The 9698-nt window shown below is 56.6% G+C and overlaps 1 protein-coding gene across 1 annotated transcript in view; it reads right to left on the reverse strand.

Annotated features, from left to right (window-relative positions):
- SNTA1 (syntrophin alpha 1) overlaps nucleotides 1–9166 on the reverse strand; it is a 22842-nt gene extending 13676 nt beyond the window's left edge. The window contains 2 exon segments of the mRNA XM_031064151.1: nucleotides 7403–7466; nucleotides 9132–9166. Coding sequence (XP_030920011.1) covers nucleotides 7403–7466; nucleotides 9132–9166 — 99 coding nt within the window.
- Between the last annotated feature and the right edge of the window lie 532 nt (nucleotides 9167–9698).

Below are 9698 nucleotides of genomic sequence, written 5' to 3' on the forward strand. Positions count from 1 at the left end.
GACAAGGCACCGGGAGGGGACACGGCTCCCCGGTGCTCCCCATCATGGAATGGGGCACAGAGAAGAAAGAGCACAGCTCCCCACTGCTCCCCACTCCATCCTGGAACAGGCACCGGGAGGACATGATGCTCCCAGTGCTCTCCAGGACCCCCTCCTCCAGCCCGGATGGAGGGGCTCCAGAGGGACATGGTGCTCCCCAGTGCTCCCCATGCCTGCCCACGAGGGACACAACTCTCCTCTCCACCCTGGGATGGGGCACAGGGAGGGCCCAACGCTCCTCAGCTCTCCCAGCGCTCCTCAGCTCTCCCCATTCCAGCCTGGGATGGGGCAACAGGAAGAGACATGGCTCTGGCCTGGATGGAGAATGGGGGGAGACCAAGACACCAGGGCCCCACTGCTCCGTCCTAGGATGGGACTCTGGAAGAGCCTGGTTCTCGCCTTACCATCCTGGGATGGGGCACAAGAAGGGACACAGTTCCCCAATGCTCCCCAGTGATCCCCAGTGCTCCCCAGTGCTCCTCATTGATCCCCAGTGCTCCCCAGTGCTCCTCATTGATCCCCAGTGCTCCCCAGTGCTCCTCATTGATCCCCAGTGCTCCCCAGTGCTCCTCATTGATCCCCAGTGCTCCCCAGTGCTCCTCATTGATCCCCAGTGCTCCCCAGTGCTCCTCATTGATCCCCAGTGCTCCCCAGTGCTCCTCATTGATCCCCAGTGCTCCCCAGTGCTCCTCATTGATCCCCAGTGCTCCCCAGTGCTCCTCATTGATCCCCAGTGCTCCCCAGTGCTCCTCATTGATCCCCAGTGCTCCCCAGTGCTCCTCATTGATCCCCAGTGCTCCCCAGTGCTCCTCATTGATCCCCAGTGCTCCCCAGTGCTCCTCATTGATCCCCAGTGCTCCCCAGTGATCCCCAGAGCTCCCCAGTGCTCTTAGTTCTGGTCTGACACAGGACATCAGGAGGACTGACCTGGTGCTTCCCAGTGCTCCCACTCCGTCCTGGGACTGGCATGGGGAGGGACACAGGCCCCCAGTTGCTTGTCCCAAGTCTGGCCCTGGACATTTTGGGTGTCCCTGAGCTGGGCTGTCACAGGAGGAGCAGTGGGAGCTGGCACAGAGCTGTGGCTCATCCCAGCAGCCACAGCCAGGGCAGGAACCTCCCAAGAGTCCCAATGGGTTAAACAGGAGCCAGGCAGGGGGAGATGGTGTCTGCCAACATTCAGACCAGTCTGCATTGCTTTTTCCTTACTTGCCCTGGATCTTGAAAACGGGAATATTTTTACTTTCTTGGCAGATACCCATTTTTACTGCATTCATTAGGAGTAGAAAATACCTCCAGGAGTAGCAAACCACTCTTGGCACATCCCCTCTGCCCCTTGCAGAGTGCTTCAAGCAGCGCCAGGAGCCTCTGGGACAGGACTACTGAGGTCTCAGCCCCTCTGGAAAGCACAGGGATTTGTAAGAATTCTGTAACATTTCTGGCTGGCTGGGAAGGAGGTGGAGAGAAGCTCTGGGCACCTGGGGCGGGGAGGCTGCAGCATGTGCTGCTCAGCACAGCCCTTCCTGGCCAGGAGCTGTGGCCAGCCCTGAACATCAGCCTCACGCAGAGGAGAAAAATGCTCCCTGGGCTCCCTCCCACGCAGTAGCAGCTGTGGAATTTCTTGATGTTGCAGCAGAGGAAACCCTGAAGGTTATTTCTTTGCAAAACAGACTCTTTACATATTCGTGATTTTCTCTTCGTTAAAATGTCCTGGGTTTAAGTGACACTTTGCCTTTGCAGTACAGTGCTGCTCACTGTGGCAAGCACTTCTACATCACCCCAAGGATATTTCCCTCTGATCCCACCCCCTGTCCAGCCCCACTCTGGCTGCCAGTGCCTCTCGGTTTGGGAACAGCAAGGGGCATTTGGTCTTTCAGTCCCCAAGCGCACACAGAGCTCATTCCCCCTGAGCTACATGCCCTGGGAGCACTCACTTTATTTTCCAGCCAGGCAGCTGCAATCAGCAATTTGTCCAGCTTTTTTTCATTCCCAAGAGCTGCTTTTGATAATTCCAGCCTCTAAGGGCCCATTCCCATCTGAGCCAGCAGTGGGATCACTAAATATCTCTCTCGGTGCAGCAGAACTCAGTGCTCCATTTGAGTTGTTCCCTTTCATTTCTCAGCTCTGTGCCCCAAGGCACGGATGCTGATAAGCATGGCTTGGATGAAGGAAGCCATCCAGATGGTTCCAACCTTTCCCTGTCCTGCTGCTGGGATGGAGAAAGCACCATGGTCCTTGGATCCAGGTCACAGCACTCTGACTTCACCTGCTTTGGGAAAACAGCCTCACCTTGTGAGTGCATCGAGTTCGATGCTCAGAGACCCCAGCAGAGAGCAGGTCCCCAGCCACCACTTCTGCCCTGCTTCAGCAATTAATATTCCTATAACACAGCAATTAATATTCCTATGACAACTTATGTGGGATAGAGACCCCAGGCAAGTACTGCAGGTGGTGTCTTCTAATGGAAGCAGGAAATCCAAAGTGCCCTTAAGACCCTGGTCCCAAACTGGGAGGCCCACCCTGAGCAGGGGGGGTCCATCAGGAGGGTTCAAATAGAGCTGGTGAAGAACTGGGGGCTTGGCTCCAGGTTTAATCAAAGACAGGAACCATTTGCTGGCTCCTCTGCACAGCTGGGCCTGGCAAGAACTGTGGCTGAGAAACTGGGACATGCCAGGATGTTCTTGGAGGTCTCAGTGCCCCCCAAGCCGAGGTGCTGCTGTTTTGGGGTTTTCCAACAAGCTTTGCTCCGCCAGGCTTCCCCACTTCTTTTTATCCCTTTCCTGTCACAGAGCTCACGGTGAGCACCGGGAGCCCAGCACACGGAGTGGTCCCAGCTCGATTTGACCTCACAAGACACCATAGGGATAATTCCGTGCCGTGGAGCTGCAGGACAGGCGCTGGGATGGGATGGGATGGGATGGGATGGGATGGGATGGGATGGGATGGGAGGGCGGAGGGCGGAGGCTCCGGCCGGGGCTGGCATGCAGGAGTGAGCCGCAGCTTCCAGGCATGCCAGCGGCGTTCGTCAGGGCTCCTGTGAAAGCGAGCAGGCGGGGGAGGAGTTGCTTGAAAAATTGCTATTCACAGAAATAGAAACTTCCCGCAGAAACGCGCGTGCGTCGGTGACAAAAGCCCAGCTGGGAATTTCTCCTGGCAGCGGGAGCGGTGGGAGGGAAAGGGACTGGGGAGTGCAGGAGGCTGAGGTGCAGGACTGGGGGTGCTGCCAGGGCCCTGACCTTGGCCCTGAGGGGAATTGCTGCTCTTTAGCTGGAAAAAGCATCTCTTGGCTCCATTATCCTCCAAACGGTCCCCAGGAGCAGGAGCTGGCAGTGTGGCAGTGATGGGCTCCGTGACCCCCACTCTGAGCCATCCCCTCCAGCACAGCTTCCTCCGTGGCTGTTGGGATCCTGCAGAGAGTGCAGAGGCCCTGGCACAGGGTGCCCAGAGCAGCTGGGGCTGCCCCTGGATCCCTGGAAGTGTCCAAGGCCAGGCTGGATGAGGCTTGGAGCAACTTGGGATAGAGGAAAGTGTCCCTGCCCATGGCGGGGGGGGGGGAATGGGGTGGGCTTTAAGGTTCCTTCCAACCCAGACCATTGTGGGGTTCTGGGATTCCACACTTCCCCAGCTGATTTTCATGGCAGGGTTCAACCATCCTGGCATTTTCTCTGCCTATTCTCTCCAGCCCCCTGAACCCTGCTGTTAAGCAGCTATTATTAGTCCCATTTCTTGGCATAGCCAGGAGCTGTGTCAAAGCCCACCAGTCTATTTATAGAGTGCTGTGAGCTGGTTTGTTACTTGTGTTAATTGAATTAATCCCTTCTGAAGAAAAGAAAAGACTTGAAGAGCTCAAGTTCAGTCCCTGGGACAACATTCCCAAACTGTGGGGATCCAGGGAGCATCTCAGGCTGCTGGATGCCCTGACATTCCTTAGCCCTCAGCACCAGGGAAGGGCTGCTGAGCTCAGTGTTCCAGGAATTCATGGAAAGGCATGACACCAATTCTGCCCTGCAGGACTGAGACTCATGAAACCCTGCAAGAGACAGAAAGGAAATAGCTTTTATTATCTAGATAGATTTTAGACTAGATATTAACAGATTTAGATACGCAATATGTACTTAACAGATGGGTTCATCCGTCACTATGCAGGAAACACAGCTAAAAAATGTGATTCTGAAGTACCTGACTTTAGAATCACTGAGATCTCCAAGTCCTTTAGAGTGTTTCTGTCTGCTTAGGGGCATAATTAGTCCCTACAAAGTTTCTTCCGTCTCATGCAGGCTCTTCTCTTATGTATTCCAGTAAGATAACCACAATCAGCTGGGCTTTCACAGTGGGAAAATGCTTATTCCACTGCATGGCAGCTCATGTGTTATCAGGGCAGGATCATTTAATCAAGGAACAAGAGACTACATGGGAAAAAGTAGCACCCAGAAGCTAAAATTATTTCAGAAAGGCAAAAGTTGTCTTACATTAATGCCTAGTCACTACCTCCTGCAGCTTTGGCTCTCTGATGCTCTTAATACCAAATGGTATCAGTAGCAGGGGTGTCAATCAGACAATGGACATAAATTATTAATAAAATCAGCACAGGAGCTGCAGAATGTAAAATCCACCATCATGTTTGCAGTTCGACTGGGCCATTTTTTGGTTTAATTCACAGCTTGCAAATGAAAATGCTCTTTCCTTCCTGCCTGGCACTGGGAATAAGCATCTCTTGGACTGCAGAGTTGGTGGGATACACTGCCCCTGAATCTGGATTCTGCAGCTCTCCTGGGGTTTTTATAACTCAACAGGTAGAGCTTTGATAAATGTCACCTCTCTCTGCTGCTGCCACCACTCTCTGAGGGCCTGTCAACGTAACACCACCAAGGCTGTGGACACCCCATGCCCAGAAGTGTGCAAGGCCAGCTTGGATGGGGCTTGGAGCAGCCTGGTCTGGTGGAAGGTGTCCCTGCCTATGGGACCTGAATTTTAAGGTCCCTTCCAACCCAAACCATTCTATGATTTATTATTCCAAGAGGTTGTCTGGGGCACAAGGAGACCTTGATGGATGGGATTTCTTTCCCTGACTCAGGTGACATTGCAGGAAGAGCTTCCTGTGCTAAGCCCGGAACAGAGGCACGGGAGGGATGGAAGAGCCTTGTATCCCAGGAAAAGGCTGTGTTTGAAGCCTGAGGGATGTTTCCCCACTTCTAGCTGGAAAGCCACCTTCAGCATCGGGGTTTTGAGTTAAGTGCATCCTTCTGTGGGGCTGCACCTTCCCTGCAAGGCCCCATCCCCGCGGGGCGCTCCTGGCGGGTGCTGAGTTACAGCCCCCGCTCCAGGGACCTTCCCCTTCCCAGGAGCAGGGCCAGGGCCATCCCCGGGCCGAGACCCAGCGTGGCTCCCGGGGAAGAGCTGCAGGATCTCCAGCTGTCAGCAGATGCCAGCAAAGAGCCACTCTGCGGCCACCGGCGCTGCCGCGGGCTGGGCTGAGAACCCCCAGGCTCAGCTCACGAATTGCAGCATCCGCGGCTGCTGCAGAACTGGTGGCACAAGCAGAGGGAGGGGACGGGGTGCCCCTCTGGCCATGTCACCGCTTCGTGCCACACGAGGGCAGGGGACACGCTGCCCGCTCAGCCTGCTGGCTTTGAGAGTCACAGACTGGTTTGGGGTGGAAGGGTCCTTAAAAACCACCTAATCCACCCCCCCTGCCACAGCAGGGACACCTCTGCTAAATCAGGCTGCTGGAAGCCCCATCCAACCTGGCCCTGATGTCCCAACTCTGGGGCATCCACATTTCCTCTGGGAAACCCTGTCCTGTGTCTCAGTACCGCCGCTGTACCAATATTCCCTCCTTATCTGGGCTAAGAGGGCACTGGGGAGGAATCCTCACCTCTCCTCACTGCTCAGTTATTTTGGGCTCTGGGTCGGCCCCAGCACCGTTTTTGGGGGGCGGTGTCCAACAGGATCCTCCCCCATGCCCTGACTTTCTGCTCAGCACCCAGGGCACAAGTCCCACCCTCCTCTCAACCCTTTCCTCACCCAATTCCTCTCCTAAACACTTGGGAGGCAGCTCCTGCTCCCTCCCAGCTTGGCAGGCGTGTGTGACGCCCCTGCTCCACAACAAGAGCTATTTTTATCTTTAAAATATTCACTCTCCCCCGGCTCAGCCTCGTGCACTCCCCGTGTCCTCAGTTCCTGGCTGGGTCCCCGCTGCAGCTGGGATCAGGCTCTGCTTGTGTCCCCAGGCACCCTGCAGCTGAGGGGGATGCAGGAGGAGCCCATCCACTGCCCCACAAAAAGCTCTTTTTCAGCCTGACAAGTAGCTGGAACTTGTTTTATAGGAGGATGTACACACACATATATGGTTCCTGCTATTTCCCCTTCCCTCCCTGTTATTTTCCCCTTCCTCGTGGTCTTCTCAGGTCTCTCAATTGAGTTCAGGGCTGCCCAGGAGAGCAGTGCTGGCAGCTTTGCCAGGTCTTTTTGATGGTCAGGGAAGGGTACTGGACCTGGAAAAGCCTCAGTTCCTTGGATTTGGGTTCCAGGAAGGGTCTGTGATCGCTCCCCATCCTCTCCCGAGCTGCTGGACCCCACATGCCTCAAGGGAACCCAGCAGTGTCCCAAGCCCTGGGGACACACTGCCTATGTCAATGCTGCTTTGAGGGGTGCCCTAAATCAAACACCAGGGCAGCAGCTTGAACCCAGAAGGCTCCAGGAAGGCTGAGCAGGGAGATACCTCAGTATTCCAGGGTGGATACTCCAGGCAAAATCCTTAGGGGGCTTTTGCAGGGGCTGGAGGGGCTGCAGAAAGGGAATGGGGAGCATCATCCCTGCTGTGAGCTCTCCATCTAGGAGTCCCCTGGCATCAGGGGATGGCAGGGATGGCAGCAGTGACCCCCCAGGGGAAGGACACCCTTGACCATCCCCCCCTGCCCCAGGCTGGCCCCCTCTCACCTCTGCTCCAGCCCTTTGCTCCTCTCCAAAGGGAGGTTTTAATTTCCCCTCTTGGCTGGCGAAACCTTATCCCGAGCAATTCCCCAGCCGTTCCTCCCAATGGCAGTAACTACCTCATTACTTTGATATTAATAGAATTCATATGGCCTGCAGAAGATAATTGAAATTAGCCTGGTGGTGAGGGGGAGCCGAGGGGCCGGGAGCTGAGCTGGGTGAGGGCGGGGGGTGAGCCCTGACCCCTGGCTGGATCCTGGCCTCCAGAGTGGGTCCTGGGGCCAGCAGTGCCCACAGGGATGAAGCACTGCCTGTGGTTTGTACAAAACTGGGGAGCAGGATGGACGCCCATCCCGCAGTCCATCAGACTGTGAGGATGCCCAGCCAGCCCTGTCCTGGCTCTTGAGCCACTGACCCTCTCACTGTCCCCTACCTTGTCCCCAGCTCCAGGCCAGGGCGTGCAATAACCCCCATCAGCATCTCCATTGCCATTCTTCCTGGGACCAAAAAAGGGGGGGGGAAAGGTTCATTATGTGTAAAAGCACAAAGGCAGAGCGAGTGGCTGTCACAGGCCATGCCACTGCCCGGCAGGGCCCTGAGGGAGCCATCCCGCCGCCCCTCCAGCCCCATCCCTGTGCTCCCACCCCACCTGCTCCCTGTCAGATGGGAGGTGACCCCCACAAAGGCCTGGCTGCGTCTGCCCCCTCGGGCTTTGCCCTGACACGTGTCACCTTAACCTCTTCCTTGGGACCAGCTGCTGCCAGGGGAGCCTCCTTTGTGGCCCCGGCGAGCGGCAGACGAGTGTCCCTCCCCATCTGGCCGGCGAGGCCTCGTCTGTTGGAGACCCCCTGCCCCGGCTGCTAACGGCATTAACCTCGGCCTGCCCCGCTGCCACCCCCTCAACTGTCACCGAGCGCCCCAGGTCCCCAGGCTGGGACAGACTGCATCCCACAGGGGCTCATCACACCCTCACCCACCCCTGGCACCTCACCGGGCATCCCTGGCTGCACCTCTGCCTGTGCCCGGGGTGCCTGTGCCTGGGGTACCCCGGGCATCCCTTCCTGCACCTCTGCCTGTGCCTGAGGGCACCCCGGGCATCCCTGGCTGCACCTCTGCCCTGCCTGAGGGCACCCCGGGCATCCTTTCCTGCCCCTGCCTGAGGGTACCCCGGGCATCCCTTACAGCACCTCCAGCCTCCTCTGGCTGCAGGGATCGGCAGGACAAGGCAGGATGAGGAATTTGCCTCCAGGGGCTTCAAAAATTCCCGCACACCTGTGACTGCAGGTGGGGTGAGTCCAGCCCCGGGGCTCAAGACCAGCACAGGGGCTCCATTCCAACCCCAACCACCGACCCACATCTCTCTGCCCCTTGTTGGGTCCAGCATGAGCTCCCATGGGGAGAGGGGGATGCTGCAGCACCCCAGGGTGCCCGGCAAGCAGGGGATTATCGGGGATGGGCTGTGAGGAGCAGCAGGGTCAGACCCTGCAGCATGAAGGAACAGGATAGGTGGTGGAACAGGAGAGTGGCAGGATGGATTCATTCGGTGGAGGAGCCGAGGCAGAGGCTGGCATTCCCTGGCTGCCCTGTCAGCGAAGTCCCCGGGCCAGGACAAGGCGAGGCGAGACTCCCCCTCCGCCCTTCCCTCCCTCCCTGCCCAGCCAGCCATCCCCGAGGAGTTCTTATCTGCCGCTAATGCTTCGCAGCAGCCGCCCTCCCCAAAGCTTGTGGGCTTGGCAAGATGCTCCGAGACTGCATTTGCTCCAAATGGATTGTATCAGGGGGAGAACAAAGCACTGGAGAGTTTTCAAAGCGGACTTGTGATCGCGCAGGCGGCCGGTCCCCTCTGGTGGCACCTCACAGGGGACACTCCAGGGTCCAGGCTCTGTCCCAAAGCCCACAGGCAGTGGCTGCTGCCCCTCAGCTCAGTGTCCCAGCCCTGGCTCTGCCATCCCCAGTGCTGTCCGGGCAGGGGCCATTCAACAAGTGCTGGCCAGAAGACAACGGCTCCATTTTCACCAAAAAATGTTCTGCTGCAAAATCTGGCCTTGCTCCAGCTGCAAATGAAAAAATTAGGTTGGTTTTTTGTGGGTTTTTTTTTTTCTTTCCTGCTGCAGAATTTCTTGGAGAGCTGGTATGGGGCAGGCACTGGAGCACACACTGACCTTGGCATCATGCCCTTGCCCACTTGTCTCCCCATCCCTGGTGCAGGAAGCTCCAGCCAGAGCAGCTGGCAGAGCAGATTTTTTTCTCTAACACCCTCAAGAGCCTGAGGAGAAAAAGAGAAATATTCTGTCCTGCATTGATGTGAGCATAAATTGCAATGGCAGTCAGGAGGGGTGATAGTGTAGAGCTTCCCCTGCCCAGCATGGGCTCTGAGCCCTTTGGAAACGGATACAAGTGATGGCAGGACTGACCCATGAACCAAAGGGTGCTCCATGCTCCTGGGGAGGTGTCCCAAGGAAGCACTGGCACACAGGGAACCTTGTCAGGAAGGGCTAGAGCAGAAGGAACCAAGGAATGAGACCAGTAAGTCATGTTGGCTTGGCTTTCCCTCAGATCCTCAGAAAAGGTGGTGTCAGCAGTGAGTCAGCTCCTGGAGGTATGTGAAATCATAATTAAGGAATGCTGAGAAAACAGCAAAATCCCACAGAAAAAAAAAAAACAAACGTGGGGGGAAAAATATCCCAAAAAACCCTTCAAGCAAAAGTGGATCCTGGAGCCTCAGTGCT

Source organism: Geospiza fortis, unplaced genomic scaffold, assembly GCF_000277835.1.
Source record: "Geospiza fortis unplaced genomic scaffold, GeoFor_1.0 scaffold57, whole genome shotgun sequence".
Lineage (NCBI taxonomy): Eukaryota > Metazoa > Chordata > Aves > Passeriformes > Thraupidae > Geospiza > Geospiza fortis.